Source organism: Balaenoptera acutorostrata, chromosome 11 (genome assembly GCF_949987535.1).
Source record: "Balaenoptera acutorostrata chromosome 11, mBalAcu1.1, whole genome shotgun sequence".
NCBI classification, from domain to species: domain Eukaryota; kingdom Metazoa; phylum Chordata; class Mammalia; order Artiodactyla; family Balaenopteridae; genus Balaenoptera; species Balaenoptera acutorostrata.
Genome location: NC_080074.1, coordinates 107139853 through 107159725, shown reverse-complemented (window position 1 = coordinate 107159725; position 19873 = coordinate 107139853). Strand labels below are relative to the sequence as shown.

The window sequence follows — 19873 nt, the reverse complement described above, 5'->3', positions numbered from 1 at the left end:
CTGACCCCAATTCTCTGCACAGCTGGGTCTGTCCCTGCAGCCCCTGCGGGACTTGGTGAGGCGTGACCTCGGGCAAGGGGGTCCTGATGGGCAGAGATCTGTACTCCTCCTCAGCACCACGATCTCCTTCACAGAAGAGCAAGAAAGTGTGGTCTCTCCGCAAACAGGCCTCAGCAAGTGGTCAGCGTCACTTCCTGCCTGGTCTTCCTTTCCTTGGAACATTTTATTCTATTTTTCTCGGGGCCTCCAAGGAATACAGCGTAGAAACATGTAGGGCAAGTCCACAATTGACGAGCTGTACATTTAACGCACAGGGACCTGCTATGGGCCCAACCCTGGGTGTCTTATCAGTAGTTTAATCAGAGCAGCCTTTTGATTTCTCCCAAAATCCTACCGGAGCTGCCAACTTCAGGGAAGAGATGCATTAATTTGTCCTCTCCCTTGTAATAAATGGACTTTGCTTCTCCCCACCCTTCATTTTATGAGGCAGCGGTTGGAACCGGACACAAACACCAACGGTGGAAAGAGTGCAGGGTAGCCGAGAGAACAGACTCTTGGCCCCGCCCTTTTGTATCTCCAACACATAAACTCCCTACACCTCAGCTTCTTCATCCATAAAATGAGAAGAATATCCATTTTGAGATGGTTGGGGGTTAGAGATAAGGTATATGTGTATATAAAGCATAGTAGGTATTCTGCTTAAAGCCTTCCAAATTCCAAACAGAAATGTTGTGTTTCACTTAGAGAAAACCTAAACTCCTTACGTCCTCTGCAGGATTAGCCTAAGTGTGCCCTGCACCCCGTGTGGCTCTTGGTCGCATCCCTCACCTCCATCCTCCGGGGACCCTGGCCTCCTCCCTGCTCTTCACACACCCACCCAGCGTCTCTGACTCCAGAACCTCCGGGGTGGCTCCGAGCTGCACCCGGGTCTCCACGAGGCCTTTTCTGACCTCACCACCCACTTCTCCCATCACTGCTTTTTTGCTTCACAGCACTGAACACTGTCTGGAATGATCCCACTCGTTTATCTGTGTATTTACAAGGGCAGGAAATGGGCTCTTGCTTCTAACTCTAACTCTGAGAACACTCCCTTTCCAGAATCTTCCCCGCGCCCAGATCTCACCTTTCTGCTCCCCAGCCAGCAGGCTGTGTTTGGGGTGAGCCCAGCCTAATAGAGAATTTTAAATCCCGCTTAGGTCTCCGCACAGGTGTGACTGGCCTGCACCCTAACCCAGAGACAGTGACTCTCGTTTCCTTTGGTGACACGGAGCTGCGCTCCCCCACGGGAGGGTCTGGCAGAGCTCAGCGTCCGTGCTGGCCCCGTCACCCACAGGTACTGGTGTCGGGACCCAGGCTGGGGTCTGCTGCTCTAGGAAAAGTTAAACGTGCTTGGAGGGGCAGCAGGAATAAAGAGACACAGCCACGAGGAACGTTTGTATTTAAAATTCCTCCCCTTCATTTTCTTCTTCAAAAGAATCAGTCCCCACTTCCTCATAATCCTTCTCCAGGGCAGCCAGGTCCTCCCGGGCCTCGGAAAATTCTCCTTCTTCCATCCCCTCTCCGACGTACCAGTGCACGAAGGCGCGCTTGGCGTACATGAGGTCGAACTTGTGGTCCAGGCGGGCCCAGGCCTCGGCGATGGCCGTGGTGTTGCTCAGCATGCAGACGGCCCGCTGCACCTTGGCCAGGTCTCCCCCGGGGACGACCGTGGGGGGCTGGTAGTTGATGCCCACCTGGGGAACAGAGGGTGAAGATGCGGCAGTCAGCAGATAACACAAGCTGGGGCACCTTGGTCACATGGTGGGTGGGGCAGCAGGCCTGGATGTGAAGAGGGGGATCAGAGGGGTCACATGGTGGGACGGCGGGTGGGTAGAGAGGTGCGTGTGGGAGAGAAAGCAAAAGCAAGCGGCATTGGGCCGGGAAGCTCAAGGGGAGGGGAAGGGCTGGTAGAAACCCCAGTGGGAGACTCAAGCAGACAAATGAGGGGGGTCAAGCAGGGTGGGTGTGCAGTGCCAGTAGATGGAGATTATTATAAATTCAGTCCTTCCAATGGTATCTCGGGTTCCTCTTAGTTATGCTGTCAACGGGTTTAGGGCAGTTTCTCTGCCAAGGGTGAAGGGCTGTTTAAAAGATCAGGGAGAGGACTTCCCTGGTGTCACAGTGGTTAAGAATCCACCTGCCAATGCAGGGGACACGGGTTCGAGCTCTGGTTCAAGAAGATCCCACATGCCGTGGAGCAACTAAGCCCGTGCGCCACAATTACTGAGCCTGTGCTCTAGAGCCTGCGAGCCACAACTACTGAAGCCCGTGTGCCACAACTACTGAAGCCCTCGCGCCTAGAGCCCGTGCTCAGCAAAAAGAGGAGCCACCGCAATGAGAAGCCAGCGCACCGCAACGAAGAGTAGCCCCCGCTCGCCACAACTAGAGAAAGCTCGCGCACAGCGACGAAGACCCAACACAGCCAAAACTAAATTAATTAATTAATCAATTTTTTTAAAAGATCAGGGATATATTCTCAAGCAATAAATAAAGAGATGCAAAAGGTTCTGGGGATGGTGTCAGCATTTACCAGGCCCTCTATCTCTGGGGAGTGGGGTTTCTTGGAAGAAAAGCATGGAAATCAAAGAAAGTCAGTTAAAACTCTTGCTGGATGAGCCAATCCCCCAAGCTCTGGCAGCATGGAGGGTCCTCCAAGCTGATCCAGCCCAACCTGACGAGGGGGCTACTATCCCGGAAATCTCCCTTCTCCCCACACATACCCCAAACTGGAGCCGACCCCAGGAACTCTAGGAACCTGGAAGGGGCCTCAGGTGACGACTGTGATAATACTCATGGGACACTGAGAACCATGGAGCTGGCCCCAAAATGCCTCTCCACCAGGCCACCAGGTCTTAACTGCCAATCTCTTCAATTCATAGCTTTAAAATGCACGTCCTCTGAGAGGTGGAGGTGGGAGTGGCAGCAGGCTGTACAGCCAAGGTGGGTAACCCACTAAATGAATTCACAATGATCTATCATTCCTCTTAAACAAAAGTGGCATCTTGGGGGTGGAGGTGATGCTGAGACAGGGGCAAAGGACCAAAGTGAGAAGGGAGAAGGCAATGCCACGTGACATATTTCACTAGACCAGCCAACTCTGCTCTCTTTTCAGCAGTAGCATCCCTAGACCCTGGGGAGGATGGTACAGGGTGAAGTTCAACACCATCCACCCCCACGGCATGTGCTTTTCTGAGAAGCAGCTAAAGGTTCTAGCACTGCCTTATCTTTCTGGTCATAACCCCAGAGCTCCAGCTTAAAATAAACGGGCGAGAATACAGGGGCATCTCCTTTTTTGTTAATTTCTCCACCACCCTCATATCTCATTCTTTTTTTTTTTTTTTTTTTGCCTATTCATTTTACTACTAGCTTGTTTTGTTGCTTGTTTCCATTTGAAAGAAAAAAACCCAACAACTTGGGGGAAGATCCTGAATGTTTTCGCAAGAGTGACCAGAACTGCCACATAAAAATAGGCACAGTCCAGGGGAAAGGATTCTGTACGTGGCTGGGAGCAGAGCAGGGTGGGGAACGCTCCCCGCCGTCAGCCTCTCAGCCGAGAAGCCAGCATGAGGTGTCTTGTTTCCGTAAGTCCCAGCAGGGAAAACTGAGATGTGCTCATCTCTGTCTCAAGCAACTGTCACAACCACCTCTGGTGTTCAACAAACCCCTAAATTATTAAAGGCCTGCCAGGGGTCTAATAACATGAATGGTGGCAGCTGCTTTGATGGTGGACTCGGATGAGACCATGGGACACAGGACAAAGCAGTCAAGCAGGCACGAGTGCAGGGGCAGCTGCCTGCCCGGCCAGGGCGACTCGGGGGGGTGGCTTCCAATGCTCGACACCTTCTGGTCCTGGGAGCTGGGGGCCTTCCCTGGCTATTCTGTACCCACACCAACCCTCATAGTCTGGTGTTCCCCAGACTGCAGACCTACAACAGGCTCCCAGCTCACTCCCGGTTAGTGGAAATGTCAGGGCTTCATAATGTGAATCACAACCATATGATAACCAGGAAATTTCTTATCCTTACTCTAAATTGATGAAAACTTACTTACAAGGCGAATAATTTTTCAAAATAAACTGGGGAGAGAAGAACACATCTTTTGTTGGAGGAGGGAGTTACACCTCTCCGGCAACTGGAATAATCTGGTTGCTGCATTCTCTGATCTACTGTCGGATCAGAGCCACTCCCACCCCATCATCCTCTTCATCCCACTTGCACACAAGTTCGTCCTAGCCCCGTTCACTCCTCCCTGTAAGAGAAAAGTCCTTTCTGCCTGACCTTTGAGATGTTTGCAGATCTCAGGGCAGGAGCAGGTGGGGCCCTTCTCCCTACTGCACTAGCGCCCTCCCCCTCTTCCAATAATCCTCTCAGAATCTCTCCTGACCTAAAATAAGTGAATGAACAAATTAATGAATGAAATCAGTGTTACATTTGGCTGAAGCCCCTCTTCCCATCTCACCCCAAAGCTCCCAGGGAATGTGTATCAGTCCAAGACCCTGAGTTTCCACCGCTTTCTCCCCATCCTTGGTCTCTCCCTCTGCTTCTCTAGTTGTCTGTCTCCACTGAGTCACCAGCTCTCACCTTGAAGCCTGTGGGACACCAGTCTACAAACTGGATGGTCCTCTTGGTCTTGATGGCGGCAATGGCGACGTTCACATCCTTGGGCACCACGTCCCCCCGGTAGAGCATGCAGCAGGCCATGTACTTGCCGTGACGGGGGTCACACTTCACCATCTGGCTGTTGGGCTCGAAGCAGGAGCTGGTGATCTCGGCCACGGAGAGCTGCTCGTGGTAGGCCTTCTCAGCAGAGATGATGGGTGCGTAGGTGACCAGGGGGAAGTGGATGCGGGGGTAGGGCACCAGGTTGGTCTGGAACTCGGTGAGGTCCACGTTGAGGGCGCCGTCGAAACGCAGGGAGGCCGTGATGGAGGACACGATCTGGCTGATGAGGCGGTTGAGGTTGGTGTACGTGGGCCGCTCGATGTCCAGGTTACGCCGGCAGATGTCGTAGATGGCCTCGTTGTCCACCATGAAGGCACAGTCCGAGTGCTCCAGGGTCGTGTGCGTGGTCAGGATGGAGTTGTAGGGCTCCACCACGGCCGTGGACACCTGCGGGGCCGGGTAGATGGCGAACTCCAGCTTGGACTTCTTGCCGTAATCCAGGGAGAGGCGCTCCATCAGCAGAGAAGTGAAGCCGGAGCCGGTGCCGCCCCCGAAGCTGTGGAAGATGAGGAAGCCCTGCAGGCCTGAGCAGGCATCTGTCTGGGAGCGGAGGACACGAGACAAGGCTCTGAGGACTCCCTCATGGGCCTCTCTGTCTGCCCCACTCTACCCCTCAACATTGTCAAGTGGGTGAAATCAAAACAGCCTTGAAGGAGTAAGGAAACACAAAGGAGCCTCGGCGGGCTTGGGAGGAACCGCTAAAATACGGGCAGCAAACCTGCACACACCTCCGGGTCCATGAAGCTTCCAGCCCAGTGGCCTGGTTGGACCAGGAACGAGCTTCCAGAACCACGGTGGTTAATGACTTTGCCCCATGAGGGCCCCAGCTCCTTGCCCACTTCCCCAGCCCTAGTCATTTGATCTTGCGGGAACTGCAGACCTACACATCCTAGCCCAACCTTGGAAGGTGGCTCAGGAAGATAAGTGGGCCAGAGAACCTGAGATTTAACATCAACTTTGCCACTTCCGAGTTGTAAAAATTCGAGCAAGTTACTGAACCCTCCAGACTCGTGTTTCTTCTTGGTTAAAGTGAGGACAATAAAAAATATTCATCTCATGAGGTTACTGTGATAATTAAGCAAGGACCTGACAGTTAGCTCTCAGCAGAACTAAGAGAATTCACAGGTCACAGAACCTCCCCATTGGCCGTGATCTATGACTGTGTTCAGTCCCGTGGTTCTGAACTGTGGGGGTCACAGACGGCTCTGAGACTGATGAACCCTACTAGCCCTCCTCTAAACAGAAAATTCGGCATTCTTAGCTCCCAAGTAAAGAACCCCTGATCAAGCCCAACCTTTTCCGTTGTACAGATTAGGAAAGGGGGCTCAAGTAGACAAGTGACCCACCCTGAGCTTTCTAGTCAAACCAACCCGGTTCAGATCCTGACTTGGCCACTTTCTAGCTGTGGGACCCAGACCAAGTTATTGAACCATCCTGGCCCTCAATCTCCCCATCTGTAAAGTTCAAGGACAAGACCTCCTTTGTATCATTATTTAGGGGATTAAACGAAGGAACGTATTTGACACTGGTAATGGCGTTTGTAAGCACTGAAATAGATCAATGATATTCCTCTTCTCTTCCAAGTTAAATGCTTTGTTAACCTGTGCTGCCAGGAAGCAAAGAGCTTCGCCTTTCTCACACCTGGAATTTCCCCAGACACCACCGTAGAGCATCTGTAAGTGCTACTGGGGCATCACCTGGAGGGCAGCCCACACTGTCCAGCCAGAGGAAGGGGCGCCAGCCCTGTGAATGCCTCTTACAGAACATAAGCAGAAATTCCCAAATCTTAGGCGTTTATCCTGCAGCCGGGGGGTCACGTGCCTCTACCCAGCCTGTTCAGAGAGGTGGATCCCAGCGCGTCCAGCTCAGCAGCTCCCTGCCCTTGTAAACACGCACCAGCTTGCGAATGCGGTCCAGCACCAGGTCGATGCTCTCCTTGCCCACCGTGTAGTGGCCCCGCGCGTAGTTGTTAGCTGCGTCCTCTTTTCCTGTGATCAGCTGCTCTGGATGGAACAGCTGGCGGTAGGTTCCTGCCCGAACCTCATCTACCAAGAGAGCGGACCATCAGTCTTACTACCTGGTTCCCAGAAGAGACGCTCCCTCCCCTCTAGAACACACACGGCACCCCTACCTACTGAACTCCACTGAGGTGGAACCAGACAACCCTATCATACATCTGCGAGGCTAAGAGAATTCCAGGGTAACCCAGGCACTAACAGAGCCAGAAGCCTGGGACTCAAGCAGCAATGAGAAGCCAGCTGCTCTACTGGCTGGCCCTTAAAAAGCCTTGGGTTTACAAAGCTGGCCAAACACCAAAGTTGACTGACTCTTCCCCCTGGACCCACAAGGCTTCCCTCTTGTTTTTCATTCATGCTGCAAAATTCACCCCAGAATTTAACCCGATTTCACTTGCATCCAAATGTTCCAGGGACACAGAGAAAGATTCAGAATGATATGCCTGGCTCCTAGGCTCTCCCGGAATTGTCCCAGCCCTAACCTCCATCTCTGGTGGCAACAATACATGTCAGGCATTAGAGATACTGCAGAACAACTTTGAAGCAAAGCTATGTTCCAGGCTCCAGAAGAGCCGGAGCCCAAGAGAGGCCGCGGGGCCGGGGGCTCTGCTCACCTCCAAGGTCCACACAAAGTGGACGCATGGCAGCCCAAGGTGCCTCAGGCCCCACCTACAGCCCCTCTCCTCTACAGGGTCCCTCTGCTCCCCCAGGGAAAGCACCCATCTATGCAGTGGCCCGGGAAGCTCATCCGCCCTTTCTGTATTTGTACAAGTGTCCATGGGATAGAGGGCCTGGGGTCTGTGGCCCTAGAAACAGTGTTCAGGCACCGCAGGCAGTGTTCAGACATCCCTGGGGGACTTGTCCACCTTCGCTGGTGAGCAGACTTTGAAGATGAGAAAATCATGTTGAAGAGCGAGGACTGACCCAGGGGGTCCTGGGGCCGGGGGAGCTGGGAGAGCAAGAATCCTGCCCCAACACAAGTCAGAATTCCTGTTCCCTAAGATCCAGATGAGGTTCATTCTAACCTACGGCAGCCTCTGGCTGTAAGAGAGAGTGCCTGCTGCTATTTCGTCTCGTGTGCAAGATGCTGCAAGGTTCTACCAGGCCGCCGGGACAGACTGCAATTACCGTAGGATCGGAAACATACACTTTGGGAAACTGACTGTTTGAGGGCGTCTTATAATTTCTGAAATTATTTGTATTTTGACTCTTAGTATTTAATAAACAATCTCGGCAATGTCGGTCTGTCTCAGCAGATTTCAGTGGAGAGCACTAGGTTGGAGCTTTAATGGGGAGCAGACAGAGATCTGTGATCCCCACTTGAGATCCCGAGACTGCGGAGAGCTCTAGGAGCCAAGAGTCATGTGGTGGGGGGCTCCGGATGAGCCACCCCTTCCACGTGGAGATCTGCTTCCCCAGCCACCACGGCCTCTGCAGTCCAGTGCTGTCCCTGTGCGGGGACCCTGGCCCACACTCACCCACCACGGTGGGCTCCAGATCGACCATGACGGCCCGGGGCACGTGCTTCCCGTTGCCAGTCTCGCTGAAGAAGGTGGTGAAGGAGTCGTCGTCCTGGACCTTGCTGGCCTGCGTGCCAAAAGTGCCATCGGCCTGGATGCCGTGCTCCAGGCAGAAGAGCTCCCAGCAGGCATTGCCGATCTGGACCCCTGCTTGGCCCACGTGGACGGATATGCATTCCCGCTGCGGGGAGAGAGCAGCCCGGTCAGAGCCCCAGCCCGGCCACGCCTCTGCCCCAGACCCCCAGGCCCCCAGGCCCCCAGGCCCCCACCTCTGAGGACTTGTCCATCCCTGGCACTCGACCGGCAGGACACCCATGCCTCCCACCATGCCATGCCCCAGCCACGTGGGGTCTGGGCACCACAGCATCTGGATCAAGACTCGGTTCCAAAGAAGCACCACAGCTTTGTGGTTTGCTGTAAAGATTGCTTTCCAGGGTTAATCCTTTGTGTCAAGAAAAGGAAAAAGAGGGCAGCTGCGTAGAGGAAACTGTGCTAATTCCAAACCACGAGACTCTTGCACGGATGGAGCCGGTCAAAGGATGAACCAGTGAGAACAGCAGGAACCACCCCCAAATCCACTGCCGTGGCCGGCGCAGTGCTCACGTTCCTGCTGCAGCCTGAGTCTCCCAGACGCCGCCACACACACACGCACGCACACACACACACGCACACACGCACGCTCCCCATCTCCACATCACAGAACAGAGAAACACCCACGGGGGAATGTACTTTGGAGTCTGTATCATGGGTGTCATTAGTGTTCTGGCTACAAATGTAGGAATAAGAAAGGATCAGTACGTCAGCAAGGGAGGGCTGGGAGGGGACAAAGTAGGCGCCTCCTGAACTCTAAGTGACTGGAAAGTTCCTCTGTGGCCACCATAACCTGCTCCTTCGCCCACATCGGGCCAAGTGCTAAATAAAGTTGACCTTTAGAGTGTCCTTTTCTCCATGTTACTCTGGTGTGAAGCTGCAGTTACCTGATTGGTCCTGGTACTAACAGCTTAGGATGGGGAGGGGTGTGCGTGTGTGTTTGTGTTGTGTACGTTCATGTGGTGTGTGTGTGTGTATATATGTGTAAGTGTGTGTGTGTGGATGTGAGCGTGTGCGTGTGTGTTATGGTTCTGCTGGGACGGTGTACTCGTCACCCCCAACACCCCACCAGGGAAGCAGGGGTCCCGCAAGGAGACTGTGTGCTCGAGACGGAGCTGGGCAGGGAAGCACGTGCCTGTTGTGTGGGCTTCTATTCTTAACCATGACGACCTGGCATTTTCCAGCTCCGGGGAACCCAAGCCAGGAGCAGAGCCTCCAGAGACCGTGGCTGGGCATGGGGTATGGGACTCCTGGGACCCTGGGGCTCCCTGGGTGTGGGCGCAGGGAAGCCAGCGGTGTCAGGAGCCGGTGCCCTAACACTTGTACAACGTGGCACTGCTCCACACCTGTCTCTGTGTCCTGGCCTCTGTGCTTCTGTGAGCCTGGTGGCCAGGAAAGGGCTTTGCTCACAGTCACCCACACCCCAGGGCACAAATCTTGCCTCTCAAGTTACGTGCTGTGCTGTGTGACCTGGGCTGAGTTACGTAAACCCCCTTCACCTGAAAAGCATAAGTGACCGTGATTGTTTTTGTTGCGGTTGTCCTTATCTTTATCCTTATCATTATGCATTTTCATTATCAGAGCTTCACTCCCCACCTGGAAGAGGCACACGTGGAAAGCCGGAGACCTCAGGCTACGTTCCCCTCACAATGAAAGGACTTTATCTTCAGACTCAATTCAGGCCTAAGGCAGCAGGGTCCTTCTCCCAGGAACCCCCCATAACCAGCAGCTACCAACCAGACCACACCTTCACAGGCAGCTGTGGCTTCCTCCGGGGGGTGTGAACTGAAGGGACCCTGGAGAGACCTGAAAGGAGCAGGTGCCACATGTTGTCCTGTGACCCCACCCCCCAACCATCCTCCAGGCATCCCCTGGGCCCTTCTGGAAGGATACACGGGTATTTCAGGAAGATCAAGGGTCAGAGGAGGAAGAGTAAAGGATCTCAGGGCCCTGAAAACCAGCAACGTGGTGATACAGAGGTTTTCACACTCCTTTAACCTCATGCTAGTCAATGTGCCAGTCTCCACAGATGAAATCAGTCACACACACACACACACACACACACACACATACTCCTTAGGAGGAGCAGTTTTCCCTGTTACACTAATTCACAAGAGTAACCAGAGGTATAAGATAGACTCAGAAGCGGCCTCTCAGTGCCATTCTCCACCAGCAGGATCCAGGGCTCCCTGGAGGGTGGGGTTCCAGGTCTGGGGCCAGGGATGCACAGGATGACCTGGAACGTCTTTGGGGGCCTGAGAGAATAGACGCCGGAAGGTCTCAGACACCAACCAGAAGAGGCTCCCATGGCCAAAGGTGAAACAATCTGAGGGTCAAAAAGAGGAACAGCGCCAGTCGACTGAAACAGGATGGACACGTAAAAATCTCCATGTCCTTCGCGTTATTAAGAAAGAAAACTCCCACTAAAGAAACTCATTTGTCCCCATCCAAACAGCCCTTTTGAGGAGGGAAAGCTCTTTTTTTAAAACAGAAGACTCCCAGCTAGTCAGTGTAGAAAGAATGATATATTAAGAAATATTGCATGTTAGAGTTTCTGATTACATAACTGATTTGGACAAGGATTGATGGGGAACTAGATATTCACACAGCGCCAAAGAATCACTGTTACTTAGGTTACTTGTGTGTCACAAGGGGAAAATAACTGCAGCGGTCACCAGCCTCTGACACTGGGTTGGATCATAAACCCCACAATAGTGAGATAACCTCACGTGATGCAGTAGGACACACATGACACCTCCCACGAAGGCTTCTTGTCAAAAATACTCAGCCTTAACGCATTACACCCTTTATATGTAGCTCCCACTTTATAGAAAACACAGGGGTCGAAGGGATAAGGGACATTGGGAGAAAACAACATGAATCCAGAAGGTGAGACATTTTACAGGGAAATTGACCCAATCTTTTTAACTCATGAAAAACAAAGGTGAAGGAGGGACTGACCCACATCAAGAGGAACTTAAGACACATAACATCCACATGGAGTATGTGAGTTTTAACTGAATTCTGGTTTGAACAAATCAAAATATGGCGTGGGGGGGACTTCCCTGGCGGCGCAGTGGTTAAGAATGAATCCGCCTGCCAGTGCAGGGGACACGGGTTCAAGCCCTGGTCTGGGAAAATCCCACATGCCGCGGAGCAACTAAGCCCATGCGCCACAGCTACTGAGCCTGCACTCTAGAGCCCGTGAGCCACAACTACTGAGCACGCATGCCACAACTACTGAACACAAACACAGCAGGTAAAGTAAATATGGCAGAAAAATAGTAATTATTAAATCTAGATGATGGATATATGGGTGGCGATACACTACAGTACTTCTCTGAAGGTTTGACGGTTTTCATACTAAAATGACAAAAATTAAAGAAAGGAAACAGAATAAGAGCCAAGTGAGGGCTCCCCTCACCCTAATGACCCATCGCAAAGGGCCAGGCTCTTCCTGTCCCTTTTCACTTCGTCATTGATTCAACTAACAATGACCAAGAGCCCAGTTTGTTGGGGCAAATGAGAACTTTAAAGTTACACGAGGGCGGAACTTCCCTGGCGGTCCAGTGGTTAGGACCCGGGTGCTCTCACTCTCGGGGCCAGGGTTCAATCCCTGGTTGGGGAACTAAGATCCCACAAGCCACGCAGCACGGCCTAAATAAATTAATTAATTACGTAAAGTCATATGAGGAAATCACCAGTGAAATGAAAAGTTAGGTGAGCCCCCTCATTTAACTAATGGTGCTAAGGTCTGTGCACCATTTGCACCTGCTGTGAGGGGACAAGGACCCCACGGTTCCTCTGGCCACTCTGCCTCGTTGCCATCCCTCCTTCCTGCCTGGAGGTTCTACACAGGAAAACGCAAAGCACCCCCAGTGCTGACGGCCTGGGGGCCGGCCCTCATGCCCAAGACAGGTCACCCATCTGCCATGACCAGGGACATTATGTGAGCTCAGAGCCTTCAGGATTCTAGAGCTGGGCTGGCCTCACGGATCACCGAATATGATTCCCACCCCATTATTTTACAGGTGAAAAAGCTGAGGCTCAGAAAGGTAAAGGGGCAGACTGGAAATTTCACAGGGAAAGAGCCTGGCCCCAAATCCAGGTCTTCTGACCTCGGCCCGAGTCCTCTCCTTGACACCACCCACCCTCCTGCCTCGTTTGCACTCTTAACCCCCAGGGCCCTGGTGGGCCACATCTACAGCAGCACAAGCCTGATAGCAGAGAGCAAGGCAAGCTTGGACGGCAAACCTCCAAACCAAAGAAAGCTCCATCGCAGAGAGAAACAGAAGGGCTCACGGTGGGAGCCTCTAAAAATGGGCCACCCTCCCTGGAAGACCAGGACTGTTTCTCCGGGTGGTGTGTGCCAAGGCCGGGGCTGGAGAGGAGGAGCTGACTCAGCAGAGGGTATTTACATCATGTGTTTGCTCCAAACTCATGTTTCAGATTCCCTCTCTGGCCGGGCAGAGCTCCTGCTTTCTCTCTCACGCTGTTCCTCCCTCAGTTCTATTTTGACTCTGGGCTTGTAGGGCTCAGGCCAGCTTTCTGCTCCTGGGCCCCTGTGAGATGAAGGGGGTCCCGCCTGTGCTGCTGGAGCCTCCGGCCCAGCAGTCCAGGGGGTGAAGGTGAGGGAGCTGGAGAGACCTAACACAGGAGCGCCCTTCCTCGAGGAAAGCATGACACCCCTCCCCAGACCTAGTGCTGGGTGGCTACCAAAGTGACCTGCTCTGTTGGCTCCTGCAGCACAGAGCTACTGTCGTTGTCTGCAAGAAGGCATCAGGAGGGACTGGGCCAACTCCCACTCGCCCTTCAAGTCGCTCATTAATCATCCCCTCCTGCAGAAGGTCTGGAAGGCCCCGCACCAGCCGGGGCCCCACGGCGCGCTCCCTCAGCCCCCGCCTCCCCATCACTGCTCTACTGCACGGCTCCTAGCCGCTCTTTTGCTTTTCTGACTTCCCCGGTGGAGAGCAAGGAGCCCCCATTTCCTGGCCAGATACCCAGCATCGAGTACAGGGCTCGAGTGCAGCAGGGGTGATTGGAAAGAAAACCCTGCCGAGGCTTAGGGTCTATCTAACAAGGAGGGGAGTGGCCAGGGCCTGAGAGGCAACAGGAGCTCAAAGGAGAAAAGACAGCTTGCAGCTTGGTTTCCCCGAGCAGGAATATTCGCAGACATCTTGGAGAACGTAGATGTGTCAGCAGGTTTTTCAGCTGGATTTTGGAGCAGTGTGAACGAGACGCGGGAGAATTTAGGGCAGGTCCCACAAACTGCTTAGTTTGTCCGAAGCGCAGGCTTGTGAAGGCAGAGCGGAAGCAGCGTCAGAGCTGCCCACGAGCGTCCTCCCCGGGGAGGGTGCCCAGTTCTGCAGGACGGCAGAAGAAAGACACTCCAGAACCTGACAGTCCTCTTAGAACTCCACTGCCAGAAATCTCTCCTGAGGTCAACCTTACATTATTTCTGCTTTAATCGTTTCCTTTTCATTTGCTCTCAGAGGACTCAGATGAGCTCACTGCAGTCCTCTGCAGAAGGAGGCTTTGTAGCTTTAAAAATAGTTTTGAACTATCACAAAACAGTGAAATTGGCATATTATCTTGGAAGGGACCTGACAGTGTAGGCCAGTGAAAACCTGAGACCAGGCCACATACCCCGACCACCTGGGGGTCAAGGGCCACACAGTTGCCTTCAGGAAGCATATTTTTAGACCCAATTACTTCTAGCTGTCAGGCTAGGATAATAAATCACCTACACTTCAGGATCTAGGTCAGAGATGACAGGTAAAAAGTAGAGCCAGTGTTCCAGAGGGATAGTTAAAGTAAGAACAATGTGGTTCACGAAAGATTGCACTATCTCTGCTCAAAATCCTTCAATTAGAGCATATTTGGACTCAAAGAATAGATAGCAAGCCAGAAACAGCAGGAACAGAGTCGACCTAAGTTAACATCAGGCTGCAGGCACTGCAGCAGGGTAGCAACAGGGGTGGCAGAGACGGCCCTCGGGGGTGGCCGGGGCTGGTCGTAGACTCCTAGACTCTCTAGACCCTTCGAGGCCAAAGGCCCTTGAGCTTCAGCTGACACTGGGGTCAGGTGCCGGAGAGAGCGAGCAAGTGTTAATCCGCCGCACACGGTGCCCACTCTCCTCCTGGTCTCTTCATCTGGGAGAAATTCTAACAGGACACCGCCGACGGGGGACGTCAGCCACAAAGGCCACAGACAGTCCTGTCAGTCCCTGGTGGCCAAAGGGAAGGAGCAGTGGGTCTACTCTGCCCCCAAGAGTCACATCCTTCCACCCACCCCATCACTAGCCCTGTACTCACTAGCTCTTTCCTCCTCAAAAATTACCGCCACTTTTCCTCTTCCTCTCAAGGTCACTGAGGTCACTGAGCCGCAGCACCACTCCCGGGCTCTGCGTGGGCCCGACCGTAGCCCAGACGCTCCCTGTGGACACGGTGCCTGGGGGTGGGGCCTCCGCTGCCACTCGGAGCATGTGCCCAGGGACCTCTGGGGACCCGCACTTAGTGACCGCAGCCCCCGGGGGGCTCGGAGTCGGAAGATAAGCCCGGGCCCTGTGGGGCTCAGCCGCGCCGCCCGCTCAGGGCGTCTGCAGAGGCCTGTGGACTCGGAAGCAGCATCCACCTCGCGCCCAGGACACTCTCCCTTCTAGCTGCCCATTTCTGCAGGAAGACAGGCTCTTTGTTGCCATCGGATGCCAGTTCCCACCTGAACTCACGGGCCCGCCCCACCAGGAGGAGTGCAGTTGAGGAGGCTGTGCTCTCAACTCCCCCCGTGCACCACAGACACGTTCTCTGAGGCCTGGAATCACCGACACCAAAGAAGGTGTCACAGTCTCAGTTCCCAGGAGAACTGCTTACCAGAGGGCCCCTGGGAGCAGATGGGAATGCTCAGTTACAGGGTTAGTCCTAAAATCCTCACCTAGAAACTACAGAAATGCTGCATCCATCCTCAACACGGGCAGCCTTCCCCAACCCTCAGGAGGGAAGCCCAGCCACTGCAGGAAGGCAAGTCCTTTCAGCACAGGTGGAACTCTGGGTCCAGGTGTGCACATGTGTCAGCCTAGCCTTTCAGGAACGAGTCAAGGGGTTTTAAAAAAGAGGTTCTGGGGACTTCCCTGGTGGTGCAGTGGTTAAGAATCCTCCTGCCAACGCAGGGGACACGGGTTTGAGCCCTGGTCCAGGAAGATCCCACATGCCGCGGAGCAACTAAGCCCGTGTGCCACAACTGCTGAGCCCATGTGCCGCAACTACTGACGCCCACCCGCTCTAGGGCCTGCATGCCTCAACTACTGAGCCCACGTGCTGCAATTACTGAAGCCTGAACGCCTAGAGCCCATGCTCCGCGACAAGAGAAGCCACCGCAATGAGAAGCCTGCGCACCACAACGAAGAGTAGCCCCTGCTCGCCACAACTGGAGAAAGCCTGCGCACAGCAACGAAGACCCAACGCAGCCAAAAATAAATATAAATAAATAAATAAATTTAGATTCTGTGAGTGTGAAATGGTCAATAAAAAATGCTTTCCCGGGGTTTTCCTGGTGGCGCAGTGGTTGAGAATCTGCCTGCCGATGCAGGGGACACGGGTTCAAGCCCTGGTCTGGGAAGATCCCACATGCCGCAGAGCAGCTGGGCCCGTGAGCCACAATTACTGAGCCTGCGCGTCTGGAGCCTGTGCTCCCCAACAGGAGAGGCCGCGATAGTGAGAGGCTCACGCACCGCGATGAAGAGTGGCCCCCGCTTGCCGCAACTGGAGAAAGCCCTCACACAGAAACGAAGACCCAACACAGCCATAAATAAATAAATAAATAAATAAAAATTTTAAAAAAAAATGTTTTCCCATCAAGACAGTGCTGCCCATGTACATAAATATTCCAAATAGAACCTGCTATACAAAATTCAGTGTTTCAAAATATTCTCTTTCCAAAATATACAGCCATAGGTTTTCAGTTAAACATCTTTCAAATTATTTAGCACATTTAAAATAAGGTTTTACTTTACATTTTTTGGTTTATTAGGTATTTTCAGAAACTGGCCTATTGAATGCACGTTGAAGTTTGCTCAGAGAGCTGGATTAGGATCATGGGATCCCCTCTAAGACTCACTACGGCTCTCAGGTCAGAATTAAAACATGCAAGAGACAGCACTTTGAAAATTATAAAGCACTAGCTATGTGCTAGATATTATAAATATTAAATATCAAATCTTGAGTATGCTGCCTAGGATTTGCTTCAAAATAACAGGGAGGGGGGGAAGGGGAGTAAATGAAGCAAGACTCATCATAAGTAGGTAACTGTTGAAATTAGATGAGGCATATACAGGGGTTCATTATAACACTCTTCTTTTGTATATGTTTGGAATTCTCTGTATAAAAAGGTAAAAATAGTAAAGCTAGGTGGAGCCTTGGAAACTTGAACCATAAGCCCTCTTCATTTTGTAGATGAGAAAAACCACTTCAGAGAGGTTAAGTGACTTTCTTGAAGTTACACAGCTAGCTGCAGAGACAGGAGCCAAAACTCTGAACTCCCAGCTCAGCTCCTTCCGTGGCCCCGCACCAGGGGCCTCAGGCAGGAGTGCATTCCTCTGGCCACGAGGAGGCTGCTCTGGGGAGGGAGGGTGCCGGACAGACCTGGACTAGACTCAGCAGAGCTGGGGCCAGAGCCAGGGGCCCTGGGCACTCTCCAGAACGAACAGAGGCCGGGAGGAGGGCAGTCCTCACCTGTCCTTCTGGTCACTGACACCGGCGCAAGAGTGCAGAAAGCCTGACCTTGGCCTGTGAGACTGCTCGCTCTGCCCCCTTCCCCACCCAACCTTTCCACCCCCCTCCCAGTGGCCCAGACAGCCGGGCTCTGGACGAGGAGATTTCTGGGTTTCCAGGCGTCAGGGCAAATGTATTGGAGGCAAATTTTACCCAGCCCAGGGCGTAGGGGGTGAAGGGAGGAGGTGGGGGAGGTCCTCTCCAGCAAGTAAGTCCGCGAAGGAGATGGACAGACCAGAGGCCAGGGTAGGACACCACAGGTCTGAAGCCCACCCCACCCCCGGCCTTCCGGAGAGAGAGCCCTGTGGGCCAGAGTCCTCTGGCTTGGACCCCTGGAAAAACTGGGGAGTTGGAGCGGGTGCCAGGGGCCTGGGAAGCCCAAGCCAGATGGCCGGGGTAGGGAAAGGAGAACGAGGCCCCCAGGCGTGGGGCTGTGACGCCCTAAGTCCCCTGACACGTTCGGGGCTCTGTCACATTTGGCTGGGTGTAGGGACCTGACCGCCCACGACCCCAGCCGCCGGGAATCCCTGGACTGCCTGCCCCTCCCCCACTCGGATTCCTGAGTTGCCCCAAGGTGATGCCTCAGAGCCTCACCTCTTCTGCGCGGGGCCCCCATGTCCCCCTTCCCCTCACCTGAGTGCGCACATCTCCCTTGGGTCCCTTTAAGGGGCCACTCGCCCCCGTCCCTACTTTCTCTCTACGAGAAGGGGCACTGGCACCGGCTTGTCCTCCGCCCGAGGGCACGAACCCCTCGACCCTGAACCGACACCCCCAGGAGACTTCGAACTCCGCAGATCCAAAGCGATGGCTGCTAGCCCCCGCGTAGACGCGGCCCTGCGCTGGGCGCCGCGTGCCCCCAACCCCCAGCGCACCGCGCCCCGGCCCGGCAGGCTCACCATCGCGGCCGCTCCCGTAGCTCGCTCGCTCCCGGCTGGGCCTGCCCACTCCAACTGCTCCAGATACAGCCGCCTCCGCTGTGGTGACACCAGGCGGGAGGGGGCCGGGGACAGACACGCTGGGCCAGCAGCTGCCCTGCAGCATCACAGTGCCGGCGAGGGAGGGACCGGGCAGGTCACAATCGCTCCTCCCCGCCCACCCGCGGCTCGGGTCCCCGGCGCCGCACGCGCGGGGTTGCGCGGCTGGGCTCCAGGTTCCCACGCTATGCTCTGTAGGATCAGCCTTTGTAATTCCAGCCGCTTAGGAAAGAAATGTAAAGTGCTGTTAGAATAAACGTTCACGGTCCCCAAACTTTCATCCTCTTCCTGCGGCCAAACACTAGCTGCGCCAGTAAGGACCGCCCAGGCAGGAAAGGCACCTGCTTGGGGCTCAGCTCGCGCAGTCACCCCCAACCCGGGGGAGTGCAGGAGTGGTGGGGCAGGGTGCCCGGTGGGAGGGACAGGCTCCGAGCTCAGCTCTGCTGCCGCTCGTCAGCCTGTGCTGAGTGGGGGGTGGAGCCTCTGCTCTGAAGCCCGCTGCACCTCCATCAAGGCCGGCCTGGCTACTGGGGGATTAACTGAGATAAGAATTAGTGAGACCCTAGCAGGTGCTCAGGGCGTCCTCTGTTCCTGCTTCTACTCCTCCCTCCACCATTATTTTCAAGTTTCTTTCTTGATTCATTTCTCATCACTCCCTCTTCCTACTTTTTTTTTTTTTTTCCTCTTCCTACTTTTAAGCCCAGAACGTGCACAACGATACCAGGATTCTGGTTGCCTCTTTGCTCAGTAATAAGCCTTCCTCTTGGTGGCCACAAGTGATGCTGAAGGGCCAGGGGCTTGCCCCGCTTCCCCTGGTTGGAGGGGGTGGGGACAATGGGTCTGGGCCTCTCTTCACACTTCAGATTTTGTCCACCTTACTGAACTTCCCTCACTCTCCCCTCCCCTCCCCAGTTTAGTGGTGGGCAGGGCCGACATTGATCCTTGGTCTCAGTGCAAACTTCCCCACCAGAGTCCATTCAGTGCTAAAGAGCAAAGGCACTTCTGTCTCCTCTCCCGCTCTCCTCAGGCCCCGACCACCAACCCCATGTCACTCCAGGCAAATCCGTGGCTTTTCCGCAAGGTGTTACCACATAGAGCTGCTCTGGCCGGACGTGGCGACTCGCCAAGTGTCCAAGCACAAACACAGATTCACTTTCCCTTCCCTTCCCGACAGGTGCCTATCTCCGGCCAGTAAAGAGTGAGAACACTTTATTTTATAGCAATTTGTTCTGCTGAGCACCCATTCCTATAGTTGCCTATTTATACTATGAGTTTCTAGAGGACGGGACACGTGTCTTAATCATCTTTGCATTTGAGAGAGTCTCAGACACAATGCTTTACCCATCGATACATACAGTGCTTAGTAAACTATGAGTTGACTTTTGTCTATCTTATAATGTAAGATCCTAAAAATTGAGAATCATGATTAAGCTAACTGCCAAGCACATGGTAAATGCTCAATAAAGGATGATGACTATTATCAACTATGTATTTATCTCTCTTCCAAACTCCCAGAGTGTACATTTATCACTTTATCACTTCCATTACATTTATCACTTTCCACTTCGGATTCTTGGTATGTGTACGTGTGCATGTGTTTAAGTATTCCTACAAAACTGGTACACCTTGAAGGCAGGGGTTGTTATTCATCTTGGTTCCCTCCCCCTCAAAAGTAGCCAGTCAAGTGCATCAAAGATGCTCAATAAACATTGCTGAGTAAACTGATTTTTCGAGTTCTCTTTGTAAACC

At 53.6% G+C, this 19873-nt stretch overlaps 1 protein-coding gene across 1 annotated transcript; it reads right to left on the bottom strand.

Annotated features, from left to right (window-relative positions):
• Nucleotides 1-1421: 1421 nt before the first annotated feature.
• Nucleotides 1422-18458, bottom strand: TUBA8 (tubulin alpha 8). Its single transcript, XM_007178629.3, has 5 exons — nt 18047-18458; nt 8254-8476; nt 6657-6805; nt 4620-5300; nt 1422-1733 (listed from the first exon to the last, which is right to left on the bottom strand). Exons 1-5 carry the CDS (start codon nt 18047-18049, stop codon nt 1440-1442), a joined length of 1350 nt encoding a protein of 449 aa, XP_007178691.1. The 5' UTR covers nt 18050-18458; the 3' UTR covers nt 1422-1439.
• Between the last annotated feature and the right edge of the window lie 1415 nt (nt 18459-19873).